Source organism: Pangasianodon hypophthalmus, chromosome 11, assembly GCF_027358585.1.
Source record: "Pangasianodon hypophthalmus isolate fPanHyp1 chromosome 11, fPanHyp1.pri, whole genome shotgun sequence".
NCBI lineage: Eukaryota > Metazoa > Chordata > Actinopteri > Siluriformes > Pangasiidae > Pangasianodon > Pangasianodon hypophthalmus.
The window spans coordinates 13,059,583-13,073,989 of NC_069720.1; the positions used below are offsets into that span (position 1 = coordinate 13,059,583).

At 38.3% G+C, this 14,407-nt stretch overlaps 1 protein-coding gene across 2 annotated transcripts; it reads right to left on the reverse strand.

Annotated features, from left to right (window-relative positions):
* Nucleotides 1-5,046: 5,046 nt before the first annotated feature.
* Nucleotides 5,047-13,912, reverse strand: lpl (lipoprotein lipase). Of its 2 annotated transcripts, none has more exons than XM_026930682.3 (10): nucleotides 13,667-13,912; nucleotides 12,828-13,015; nucleotides 12,563-12,742; nucleotides 11,346-11,457; nucleotides 10,319-10,552; nucleotides 8,951-9,193; nucleotides 8,341-8,461; nucleotides 8,063-8,242; nucleotides 7,363-7,470; nucleotides 5,047-7,181 (listed from the first exon to the last, which is right to left on the reverse strand). In XM_026930682.3, the coding sequence occupies exons 1-10, from the start codon at nucleotides 13,770-13,772 to the stop codon at nucleotides 7,124-7,126; spliced, it is 1,530 nt and encodes a 509-aa protein (XP_026786483.1). In that variant the 5' UTR covers nucleotides 13,773-13,912; the 3' UTR covers nucleotides 5,047-7,123. The 2 variants fall into 2 exon arrangements, with proteins under 2 accessions (XP_026786483.1, XP_026786482.1); XM_026930681.3 differs by having other exon boundaries at nucleotides 12,828-13,018.
* Nucleotides 13,913-14,407: the final 495 nt, after the last annotated feature.

A 14,407-nucleotide genomic window follows, 5' to 3' on the forward strand; every position in this document is an offset into this window, starting at 1 on the left:
AATGCCAGTCCACTTCAGGGCATGTACACACATGTTCACATGCTTACTCAGTCCTAGGGGTGCTTGGATGTTATCCTAGCCAATCCACATGTTAGGCTGGTGGGAGGCAACTGGAGAATCTATAGGAAACCCACTCAACCCACTCAAACGTGAAGAGAACATGCTCTGAAACTCCACACAGACAGTCGGGTGAGTGTCAAACTGGGGACACTGGAGCTGTGATAAGGCAACACTACCCACTGCACCACTCATGGCCAACACTTCATTCATAAGTGTAAAAACCAACAAGGACATAAGAATTTAATATAGAAATTGATCTTTTTAAAACACTATATAGATTGAGAAATAAGAAATCTATAAAGATTTTAGATTTACACAAAGACTTGAACATTTTTTTTTAAATAGGCACTTGTTGTATGTCCTTATTTGTAATTTTTCCTCTTATCTGTAATGCTGTATCATACCTGTCTATTTATTAATATAAAAAATTCTATGCAGTTTTTTTTTAGAAGACTGACCAATTTAAATCCCAGTATTGATATAAAACCTATAAACTTGTTGAATATGCTAGACTTACTGTATATAAGCTTATATGTAAAGGTGTAGGTGTTCATTCACTAGTGTTTAATGACAAAGCAATATTACACCCACATTAGTGTTAAAAAATAAAGAAATAACAGTAAATAAAGTAAATCAAATTTACCCATCACAATTCTTTTTGTGCAGTTTGTGCAAATTTAATGTAATAGAATCTAGAATGGCTATGAAATCAGTAACATTATAATATTATTATGCCATCATTCAGTTTGCACCAAGGAACAAACATCAGCTTTTTTCTGTACATAACCAAGGCATACCACACCACAGACCCTTCTGTACCACCCTGTGTCTGGATACGTCCCTGTAGATGAATGAGTTATAAAGGCATACGGCCACACATTTCAGACTAATAGACAGAATATCTGAACAGCACAGTGATGAAGTGGGTAGCACTGCTGCATCCCTTGTTTACTCCTGAGCACATCTTCATTGCTTTCGGTGAAGAAATGTTTATTTATCATCTTTGGAAGGAGTCTCCAGTGTCAGGGCTTTTTAAATAGTCAGATGTAATGCTATAACTTTAAGTTTTCTGACACAGGAAAGTCTTCAGAAAAGAGGAATTTACACTTGTTACGCTGTTTTCCAGTAACATGACAAGCTGCATTTTTTTTTTCTTATTCACTTCAAGAGAAAGTGAGAGTGTGACTGTTAATAGCTGCTAAAATGTAAGTGACAACAGGAACTAACTTGTTTCATGGACATTCCACAACATGTCACTACATGCTGTATATGTACCTATAAACAGATAAAAAGTAAAAAGATAAAGTCATTCTTTAATCAATTAAGCAAGAAATTGCTGGGGTATAATAGGAATAAACCACTTTGGAAAATAATCAACTTTTGGGTTGTAACAGTACCTTTGTTTATTCCTTACATAATGGATTTTGATGTAGAATGCTTTTTATCATGTCTTACATTCACCATGTTAATTGTTTCCAAATAGCCCTTTTAGGATTCATTATCACTATCACGTCTTCTTAGACATTTACAAATACAGAGCAAACCACAGAGCCAAGGCAGATCATATAAAAATCTTTATTCTCTAGGTTCATCCACTCGGGTATAATCCATCAATAACCAGTAAAGGATTCAAACACAGCCTTTGATCTAAGTAAAATATTTGTTTTAGTCAGTAGTGTTATTGCCCTTTCTCTGTTTCAAGACATTTTACAAGAAATACTGTGAAGTGATTAAATAACCTTTGAAGGGGTCATCCTGGGCTTCGACGAATGGCCTGGAAAGAGCGTGTTGTTGGTCCTCGCATGATCTGTGACCTCATGCACACTCAGAAACTTCTAAAAGCCAGAGAAGCTCGCCCTCTTGACCTGAGGATCATGAGTTCTTCTCTGCAGCTTAACAGGCCTATAAGTATAGAAGTGATCTTCCTGATCTGCAGGCTTGAAATTCAAAACAGAAGGAAAAAATCCTCCGTGAGAGTCAGGATGCTGGTGCCAGATGGAGCTATACTGACAGATGTATGCTGTAGTGCTATAACAAGAAACGTTTCATCATTGAAATAGTTTTTGGACTATGTGCTTTGTTTTGAGGATGGAGGATAGTGTCACCTGCCAAAACAATACTTCATGCTCCGTAAGAGAAAGGGGCCAAGCATAGAAATTTGAGGGGAAAATAACATGAAAATTGCAGCAAATTGTCTTGTAATTAGCAGTTATGCAAAATATTTTTTAGAAAATGTATGTTGTAAGTAAAGAATAAAACATTTGGTGTCATGCTGTTCTGTGCTCCTTTGTCCTGCAGACTTTCCTGTGTTGGAAAATTTAAAGTTACAGCTATACTTCTGACTCTTACAAGGCACTGACACTGCAGACTCCTTCCATAAAGTGAAGCAACAGAAAATATCATCCGGAGATTGCGAGTTTGAATCCTGATGATGCCACTGCCTTCAGTGGCCAGGAGCCAATGGAGCAAAATTGGTCATGCTCTTTGGGTGGGAGGGATGACATACTATCTGTCTCCTGTCAATCATGTGACACTAGCCAATCGTGGGTGAGTGTGAGCTATGAAGAAGAGGGTGGACATCGCTTTGTATGCCGAAGAGGGTGGGCATCGCTTTGTACTTTAGAATTGTAGTTCTGGTAAGAAATGAAAAACATAAATGTCATACACCAAATATGTTTGGGCTGATCAACTACATTAGGTGTGAGAGGAAAATTGTCCAAATTTTATTTGATTTTTACAGAACGTTTTAAAGTAACATAAGTTAGAGGATGAAATGAATCCAATCCAAGGCTTAGGGTTACGGCTCTTGTTCAAGTACCCAACAATGGTTCTATGGCAGTCCTGGCAGTTCTGTTTAATGCTCAATTTCCATGGACACATCAAGGGAAGTGTTATCTGAATTGAACCTCACCTTAACAGACTTCAATAGACTCTATTCATTCCCAAAGCAAGTTTCCGCTTTTCCTCGAAAAGCATGGCAAACAGGTTCAGAGGAATCTCCTCATAATTACCACTGTGTTTATGTCACGTGTAGTTGAGTCACAGTGCTGATGCTGTTGTTGTGGTTGTTGTTGTGGTTGTTGTGAGGTGGCTATGCACTGGTCTGTGTATGTGTGTGTGTGTGTGTGTGCAGAGACACAGCAAATGGCCTTTTGAGAGTTTTTGTTTCCAACCCGAACATCAAGTCTTGCCAGGACCTGAGACGCATCCAAAATCCTCCTTGACTTTCCAGGAATTCCATTTAGAGAGCCCAATAAAAGGCATGTGACGCAGATTCGTGCCAAGAATCACCTCCTGTTTTTGAGGGAGACTGTTTTTCCACCAACAGGACTGAAGGATTAGGGATACATTAAAAACAAATTTCACAACACCATATGCATGTGTGTTTTGTTTAATGTCTTTATCAGAGACAAAATGTCCACACAATTGCAGGAAACAATGCCTGTTTAACAAACAAATGTCAGTAAAACTGAAAGCTGGTGCAGATTTGGGAATAAGATTAAGATTAGAAGTAGGGCTTGTTTTAGTTGAACAGTAGTATTAATATTATCAGGACAAAGTGAAACTATAATACAGTCATACTAGGGTGTGTAATGGATGTCACATGAATGCATTGTTATTAACACAAGCTGCAGTCTCAAGATTAAATCTGTTGGATGTCATAGTGGAAAACATGCTGTACTGAAATAACAAAGTTATTTAAAACTCAAAACCTTTTGAATGTCCTCTTTAGGACATTTACAATTTACATTAGTTCATTAAGCTGATGCTTTTTATTAAGAAACTGAACTCAGTCCAAGCAAGCTGAGGAGTTGAGGATTAAGGACTGGCTCTCTGGCTGCCCTGGGAACTCACTACCTTCTGGTCAGAGACCTGCCCTGCCCTGGCGAATGCTGGTCGATGCCCTTATTTCAATAAATACAGGCTCATTTACCATGAAGTCCAGCTCTAAACTTTAAAGCAGAGGTATTCAACTTTTTGTCAAGAAGTACTTACTTCCAAAGACAATTTGAAGTGTTTGTATTTATTTCGTTGTGGCACTTCAAATTACCACTTTTGACACCACAGACCCTGAACAAATCTGTTTTCGTGGCCGGCTTTACTTTCAACAAGCCATGTCATCTCTTCACTAAGCAGAACCGCGAATGGAATAAAAAATCTATGAAAGCTAAATCATTTACATAAATGCATGTGATTGGATAAACTGAAACAGAGAATCATCACAGAAGTTGTGATGGTTTGTTTAAAAAAAGGGGGGCTCCAGAATGGTGCAACAGAAAAAAAGTGTTGGTTATCATTGAAATACTGGAGTTCAAATTGTGTTGATGCCACAGCCATCTGTGGCTAGGAGTCCAAGAGAGCAACAATGGTTATGCTCTCTGGGTGGGAGGGGCATACAGTCTCTCCCCTGTCAGTCACAGCGACACTAGCCAATCATGGGCGTCTGTGAGCTCCTGTATGTGGAAAATGGTAGATAGCACTCAGATAGGTTTTATTTGCTGTTCAATTGTAAAGGCAGAGTTTAGTTGCCCTATAAACAGAAGGCCCACAGATTTCAAACAAAACTTTGAAATTGACCAATCATATGTTTTGTAATTCAGTCTGAACACCAATCATAAAATATTAGATAAAACCTGCATAAAACCATAAAATATTAGATAAAACCCAAATGAAATGGGGAATTTTTTAAATTTACACCTAGGTATCAAAAAAAGAGCAAAAATAGACAGACCTCAGAGGATTAAACAGTTATTAAAGTCGAATTTATCACAACTTTCTAAGTGATTTCTGTGCATTTTCATTTAAATTCATTCCAATTGTTGTCAGTGATCATCAATCTTATATACAACTTATCTGTTTAATCAACTGTTTTGAACTGTATCAAAAAAGTGAGACAAAGCTACTACACTTTCCTTCCTTAGACTAAATCATAAAGAGTTTTTAAATTTCATCTCAAAACTCATAAAGAAAGAGAGATTTAGACAGTTATAATGCAACATACTCTTTATTAAAATATACTTATGCAGTGCATTGCATATTAATACGATGAATAATCCCAAGGGTATACATTGTTTATACAAGGCTAATGTACAAATATATACAATTAATAAATAATCCTGTTGTCTTTATGGGTCTTATGGGGGAAATTCATCCTGATGGAATTTTCATAAGGCCTATTTAATTCTGATTTCCTCAGGGCTAGGTTTCTGGTGCATGGTAGGAACTATAACACCACAGCTGATGAATTGTGTGTAGTTTACCTACTTAAGCCACAATCAGGAAGTGTGCAGAAGCATGTTCAGAATTCCTTTAATTCACAACAATCTGGCAGAAGAGCACATTATAAGGCAAAATTAAGTGTATGATTAAATACTGAAAACCAATCAAAACCTAAACGTTAGACAAATATGTTTTAGGTCTTGAGTGATCTTTTGATTTAATTGTGAGCAATTGACCAAAAGAATGAAAACATCTGATTGTGACATTAAGTGATGAATAGATTGAACAGGAAACTAATCCAAGCCTATAAAGTGACCTGTGCCAAACACAGTAACCCAAACACAGACACAAAAACAACTTAAACTTACACATTTCCAAATATAGAACAATTAAACATATTTACACTGATCATTTCTGTATATAGATTCAGCTAAGAGAGTATTTGGTCCCCTGCTAGCAAGTGGTCAACATACTATGCCTACTTAAATTCTATGGTAAAAAGTGGACTGCTAAATTCCTGCATGTAGATCGGATCTACAGCATTAAGTGTATCTGATAGGTAGTATATAGGTTTTAGGCAGCTTCACAGTGTTTCGCAGAGTTTTAGAGTGTTGTGCACCTTTTATACTCTATAAAATTTCACCATGACATCTTATACACAAAGCCTAGCATCACGTCATTATAAACTACCTCAACATGGCATCACCAGCCACTTCACTGTGATCAAGGACACTCAGTGTTTGATTGCTATGTAGGCAGGTAAACAGGGACACAAAAATCATTCCCTTCATCAGGTGGTTTCACCTTCAGAGCTAGTCAGTGAATTAGTCAGTGACTCAGTGAGTCCATCAGTCAGTGACTCATTGAGTCAATCAGTCTGTGGCTCAATGAATCAATCTGTCAGTCAGTGAGTTATTCAGTCAATAACTCAGTGAGTCAATCAGTCAGTCAGCAAATCAATCAGTCAGTAAATCAATCAGTCAGTCAGTGAGTTATTCAGTCAGTAACTCAGTGAGTCAGTCAGTTAGCAAATCAATTAGTCAGTGAGTCATTCAGTCAGTGACTGGTGAATCAATCAGTCAGTCAGCAAATCAATCAGTCAGTCAATGAGTCAATCCGTCAGTCAGTGACTAAGTGAGTCAGTCAGTCAGGCATACGAAGCCCCTGTGACCTGAGTGCAGCCCCACGTGACGCCCACTTTGCCCTACATTGTTTATTACTTTCACTTCGGTTTGACCAAAGCTGACAGAAATTCAATACACACATTATAACAGTGTAACGGTTTACTTACATATACGCACATATATATTGCATAACAATAAAAGACTTCTTATCTTTCATTTAAAGAAATATTTAGCATCTAGGCATGTGCACGATTTTCCTACCATTATTGCCTATCACTATTATCATAAAATCATTGCTGGTCTCATTGGTCAGCTTTTTCAACCATAAACAAACCTCAGCAGTATTTCAGTCATGATGTCTTTTGAATGGTCCGATTTTATCATCGGCACATGCCTAGTTACAGCCAATGAGAAGTGGTCAGGCTCCAGTCACATCAGGTTCTGGCTCTACTCTGAGCTCCAGTGACCTCAGATCAAGTCTGGCTAATCGATAATACTGAGCGGTAATCAGAAGTTAGGCTTTTTTATTTAAACTGCTCAGCAGTTAAAGGTTATCACAAGTAAAAGTTCCTTACAGGATGTGCTTATGGGTGAAGGTCACACAATTGCTACTATTCTGCAACTTGCTCGGATCAGAATGTACAGAAACTGCACCGTCTCCTTCCCAGTCCAGTTTCAGCTGGTTCCTCTGGCAAAATGGTGGAAGTGTGAGAGCATCTCTAAGCATCTAAGGCAGTATTTTTGAATGAGCTGCCATGCATCTTCAACTTGTGCAATCTGTCAAAGTCAAAGACATAGTCAAACATATTATTGATATATACAATATAAAACGTGTCAACTGATTAACATTTTATATTAGCTTTGTTACATGATAAAACATTCTTGGTAGTAAATGCGAGTCTCTTTCAGGACACAACTGTATTTCAGTAAGTTGGGAAATAAAATCACAAAATGTTACCTTTCATTTTTGCGGCTTGACTGAGCTTCTTTGTCTTTCACAAACACAGCAGCTTCCCCTCCACGAGCAAGGTAGGAGAACTCACCTTCCTTGGCGATGAAGATCACTCTGAAAGTGTGCAAACATATTGCAATATATTAGGGGTGTGTACAGCTGTAAAATGGCAAATCAACACAAAGGCTATTTTTCACTGTAACTAAATTCATGTAGAGACACACACCAGAGGTGAGCAGAGAAAAGATATGTAGTAGCACAGAGCCAAAAATGTGCAAGCTTGTAACTTTTCCTGAGTTACGCATCTTAACATGTAATCAACAATCTGATTAACAACACAATACGATGCATTACATCATGATTCAGTACTGTACTGTGACTTTTATCATTTTGAGTGTGAGGCCATGCCTCCTTCACTGGGATTGACTAACACAGAGGCCACACCTTCTTTATGGGGTCTGACAGGCACAGAGGCCATGCCCCCTTCACTAGGACTGATTTACATACACGCCATGCCTCCCTTACTGGAACTGACAGGCACAGAGGCCACACCTCTTGCACTGGGACTGACAGGCACATGCCACATGCTCCATTTAAGTCTTGACTGTCTTCAAACTTTTACCCAATAAAAGCTGTTTCATAAATACATACAACTATATCATAAATATTAATTATGCCCCACCCCTACTATTCCCATTTTAATCACCTGGACTGTGTTTCCCCACATTTGATGCGCAGCTTGCGAATGTGGAAAGTGTCGGGGTTCCACCAGGGCCAGCTGAGGATGGTGTCCTTCTCCCAGAGCAGCTTCACCATCAGCAGCTCGCCGATGTCCACATCCGTGGTGAGTAAGAAGGAGATGGTGATGTTGGTTTTCAAAGCAGGTCTGCAGAGTCGCATCCAACACACAGACATCATGAAATACAGCACCATCGACAAGAGTCCATGCCCTGTACCTGACCTGAGAAACTGAAACCAACTTACATAATGTAGGGGATGTTCTCCTTCTCTCCAGAGTAACCATACAGGGAAATCTTCACGGGCTGATCTGTATAGCTTATCTTGCTCTTGCTGAAGAAATGGACTTTAACTTGGTAGTGAAAAACTATACGGGATTAAAAAAGAATTTTTGAGAAACAGAAATAGACATGGAAATTCCCACCCTGTGGGGACAGGAAGTAATCAGAATTATTTTGAAAGGAAACATCTACTGGCTTGCAGCCATTATTATAGTGGCGGAGGTGCCTCTGTTGTAAAATCAATATCATAAACATATTAATGATCCTCATTACAACCAATCCTTTGTCATTTCACTAATAACAGCACAAGACAAAGCTCTAAAAATGACCACATGTGCTCAGGATGTAACTGTACAACCAACATTTAAAACCAACCCATTTCTTATGCAATCTGTTTTTTTACAGCTAGCCACAGAACTCAGTTAAAAAAATTCCCAAACTTGGTCCAATAAAGCACATCAATATAATTACAATTAGGAATAGAGCAATGGGTTCCTCTTGTACAAAAGACATGCTTGGTGCTTGTGATTCACTTCTTTCATTTTTGAACTAAAGCTACAAGCCTAATGTTTTACCTTTGTACGGCATCATTTCTCTGGTCATCATGTACATCTTGCTGCTCCGGCGGCTGCGCACCTTGTTGACCTCGTAGCCCGCCTTGTTGCAGCGGTTCTTGCGGCAGCTCAGGCACACACCCTTGTTGAAGGTCTCCTTGGAACTGCAGCGGTACGCCATGCTTTGCTGCTTCATGTTGACCAGGGAGTCGATGAAGAGGTGGATGGAGCGCTCATGGGAACATTTCACAATCTGGTCCATGTCTAGTGAAGACAACAAACAAGAATGAGTTCATTACTGGTGTAAAAAGCTAACAGTGGCAAGGTGCTACCTGTTAGTTGCCACTCATTCTTACTAACAATGCACTGTGTATTGTAATTGGACCAACATTGGGCTAAAATTTTGGGTCAGATTTTATATTTTCCGAATTCCTGATGTATTTTTATGCATGCTGTGCACTAGACGTGTGTGCAGAACGTTTTAATTCCACATCCTCCCTCCCTGAAGGGTCTTCTGACCAATCCCACCCACTCCTGCAGAAAGTTTGACCAATCCTACCAACTTCCTCAAAGAGTTTACCAATCCCACCCATTCCTTAATCCCACCCATTCCTGCAGAAATCTTAACCAATCCCACCCATTCCCGTGGAAAGCTTGACCAATCCCACCCATTCTCACGGAAAGCTTGACCAATCCCACCCATTCCCGTGGAAACTCTGACCAATCCCACCCATTCCTGCAGAACGTCTGACCAATCCCATCCACTCCTGGAGCACATCTGACCACTCTTGCCTCTTCTTGGAGAAAATTTAACCAATCCTGCACAGTCCCACATTTTTTTTTATTGTTGTTTGCATCTTCTCAGTATATTTTCTAATGAAATTGTTTCTGTTTCCCAAAATATAAACAAATTACTACAGTTTATTGACCAGGATAAAGCAATTACTAAGGATGAATGAATGCGGTAATTGTGTCCCTCACATGTACCCAGTATGCATCCAAGTTAATGAACGTGACCTTTCTTTGTCCCACAAATTTCACGTGACCACCCGCTCCTGACTGCATGACAGTAAATCTGCCCACCTCTGTGACGTTTTGATGAGATCTCGGTCTCAAAGCACACCTCTACTGTGAGTGCATGTAATGACGACATTCTATTTATGCCAAAAAAATTTGTGTAAGAATATCTGCATACAAAAGGGAAGTGGAGATCCATTTCTTCAGCAAGAACAAGATAAGCTACACATGTAAGCATAGTGTTAACTGTTTTTTTGACAGCTTTTTTTTTTTAACACTCTAATTTAGGTTGTAGAATGTGTCTTAGGATTATGTAGTTGTATTCATGTTTTGGTTCTGTAAATTGCTTGTTGTATAAAGAGGAGAACGCACTTCTCAACCCTGTGGTAGCCACCATCATCATTGTGTTCTGCAGATTACATCCAGGCTGGAACGTTCCCCCATTGGGGTAGATGTCCACATGGCCCAAGGGCCTCTGGATGCCGATGCTGCGGTCCGGAGAGCCACGTGTGTTGGTGTGGAGCACGTCAACAAACTGGGCATCATCAGGGGACAGTGTGCTCTGGGCATCAGCATACTCAAAGCTTGGGCCAGCTGGATCCATGCCTGGATGAACAGAAATAAAAAATGCTTGAAAACTAATGACAGTCAAAGCATTAATGAACACAACTGTCACAATAAAATTGGCTAAATTATATCAGCATGCATGACTTTCACTTTTTGGTCACGATTTATCAAAACACCAATGTAAAGTTTATGGGGAACCTTCACAGGGTATAATAAAAGCCTTTGGTTCCGTGATGTCAGTATTGGAATGGCCAATATTGCAATAACAGTTAATAAATGATATATTGTGAAGCACCAGTGTCAATCCTCTAAGGAATTCTTACCATTTAATATGCCATAACTGACAATTATGACATTTTTGATATGAGCAAATTATACACTAAACCATTAAACGCCAACTATGTACACTTTTGACTTGAAAATATAGATAATTATCAAATATAAAATCAAATTTCTTAAAGTTGCTAATCATTCATGTTGCAAAACTTCCAGTTTATTATACAAATATTCATCCTAAAGCATAATGCTTACTAACTACAGTGAAATTAACAGAAATGCAAGCAGTAATGAGACTGAGGAATGTACATCTGAACCCACTACCAGCTCCTGGGTGTTTAATAAGTTAAATCAAGACTCCACAAGAAAAAAAAAACGCATGTAAAATGTATTCATGTATGAAGTCCTCTGAAGGGTTAACAGCTCTAATCTGTCCTCCTAAAGACAATAATGAGCTCCTGTAGCCTAATAATGACTTTCACTGAGGCCTAACCAAACCAGCAGAATTAAAAACCTGAAGTTAGGCCAGCAGGAAGGGTGTATGTTGATGAGTTACCTGTGATCCTGCTGACTTTGTTCCTTGTGAGGAGTCCTGCGATGCCGGCTACATGAGCACCCAAGCTGTAGCCCAGGAGGTGAAGCTTCTCCCATGGATACTCCAGCTCAGCCTGTCAGCAGGAAATGAGCAAAGCAAGCCCTTTTTGGTTTATATGGGAGTAACAGGGGAATACCTATTTCTCTTTAACCTTACAGTATATGATGCAAACATTTGCGCTGCCTATACCTTTATCTGGAAATGTGGGTATAGTGTACCTTTAAAACAGATTTAATTGGACAATAATTACCTTTTAGAGTAAAGCTTTAAAGCTACACTACACTAGTTAAACAATACACACTAAAGATACAAAAGCTGTACCCTTTAGGGTTAAATGACAAGGAAAGGTAGAGTTTAGTACCCTTTTTTCAGACAGTGTACAATGTCACCATGCTAAAAATGAAATCTGGGTAAATTCTGCAACAAGATGAACAATTCAAGATAAAAGGTACAATCTATGGCTGAGCCATGATATATCATTTCACAATACACTTTCACGGATATCATAATTAAAAAAAAATTTAAAGCTTTTTTTTAGATAAATGTAATTACAAAATGACAGCATCTGATTTGATGTTTAAATTTTGTACATTAAAATTGCCAAATATTAATAAAAATAACAGAATATTTTTTTTACTAAATATTTTTCTCCTTTTCGGCTTTAATTTTTTATTTTAGAAAATATTCAACATCAAATATAATAAATATATATTTTTTAAATGGAACACTACTGTATTGCTGGTAGCTTGTGAGCTAACCTATATCATGCTACATTTCGTGTATCATAGAAATGCCTCTGAGAATCATGATATGATATTTTTGTCATATCACCAACCCCTAGTACAACCATTAGAAAATGAGTTTGAAAGAATTTTTATGCAAGGGTAGTAAATATTACAACTGAGAAGAAACAAAAGCTCTTCAGAAGATGTGAAAGAGTTCGTAGGTGGTTATAAAGGCAAAGGCAGGACATACATGTTAATAGAGGAGATTTCTGCAACATTTAGAAAGGGAGATTCAAACTTTTGTATTGATATTATTGGCATAATATGCTGCCACTTTGCAGATGCACTTATTCAAATCTCAAGCTAGTCATAATATGCTGCCAACTTTGCAGATGCACTTATTCAAATCTCAAGCTAATCACAGCTCTGTGGAGTCTGAGCTTAGTCTCTGACCTGTAGCCAGTTGACAAACTTGGCCACGTCGCGGCCCACAAGCTTGGTGTAGGCGGCTGAGGTTGGGTAATGTTGTTGTGCCCGGACCAGCCAGTCCACCACGATGACGTTGGCCACTGGCTCGCGTTCGTACAGCGCTGTCACCAGTTTGGAAACCCAACTCTCATACATTCCAGTGACCTGAACACAGATCAGGTTATCAGTGTGTGGGAAACACGTTCACACTCGCTTTGCTTTAACACACTTTATGAATTTACACACTTACCGTCCAGCCATGAATGACTATAAAAGTCTTGGTGTCTGGATTGAAATTGCACTCTTTAATGCTGTCCCGTTGGCCAGGAACGATGTAGCATATATCATCCTCCGGTTCCTCAATCGTTCTCAGAGCAAATTTGGACTCAATGTCACTGAAGTCCACCATCCAGTCTGTAGAGTTGGTTGTGGTGTTGCCTACTTAAATACAAGTTGAAAACAATGTTTAAATGCTTTAAAACTTTAAATATTTAGTGCTGCAATGCACTTTTAAATGATAAAATAAACAGATTTCCTTAAACGTTCTTTAAATGAGTTCTTGCAACCCTTGCAGTATTTACCAATCATTTACGAATCGAATTACAACAATAGTAGCATGCACACACTTGTGATGCCTGAACACCTACAGACTTAAGTTTTTTTTTAACCTACCTATGATGCAATACAAAAAGCAGACCAATCATAGAGAAAAGTGAAAATAAAAATGGAACACAATGCACACAGGGGTGCATTAAATTCTAAGAGTCTGTAATGCAAATAAAGTTTTTGGTTCATTCATCAGTTTGTATTTGCATAAATTGCACCAATAAAAAATACAGTTTCCTAATTTTATATCAGATTTATATTCTTTGGATTTATATTCTTGCTTGCATTTGTGTAAAGTCAGAGAGTCTGTGCAGGGCCCCAGCACACTGACTCAGCACTGTGGGCTCCACAATCTGTTTAATTCAATTTCACTCACTTTACATTCACAACTGCCAGGAAGAGGGGGCACCTTTTTCTCCAAACCAATGTTATTCCAGTGTGAATGAAGTGATCAGTAATAAAATCAGAAGCATTAATACTTACTGAATGCGCTTGGTTCCACTGGTGGAGCAAATGTGGTTGAAAAACTGGAAGAAAGATTCAAAAAATACATCCAGATGATGAGCAGAACAAGGTTTTCTCTTCCCATATTCTCTTCGACAAGTGCTAAATATTTACTCGGTTTTTTTTTTAATAATAATTGCAGAATAAAGTTTGGTTTAGTCCGGGTGAGAGTACTGAGCGTGATGTCCTGCGCGCTTTCAGCACTTCCACTAGAAATAGTCGCCGCTATCAGCGTGTCTTTAAGCCTCAAGCCGGACCTCATATGCATATCACTTTCTATTGGTCCATATGCAAATAAGCTGTAAAATGATTGGCCCTGTTAGAGGCAATGGGCGGGGCATAAACAGCAAAAAAAAAAAAAAAAAAAAAAAAAAAAAAAAAAGAAAAAAAAACTCGACGCCCCCCTCGACCCCAACACACACACACACACACACACACACACACACACACTAATCTTAATCATTCACTATCAGGAGGCGTGTAATCTTTGAAATTTTTTCGTTTAAATAATAAATAAATAAATAAATAAATAAATGAATAAATACGAAGGCTGATGTATGTATATATATATATATATATATATATATATATATATATATATATATATATATACACACACACAATTGTGTTGTATATTGATACTTCCAAACATAATCTCTGGACATGGCAGCAGGAACACACTATTTTTAGGAATTGAATAATTACATTTTAATTAAATAA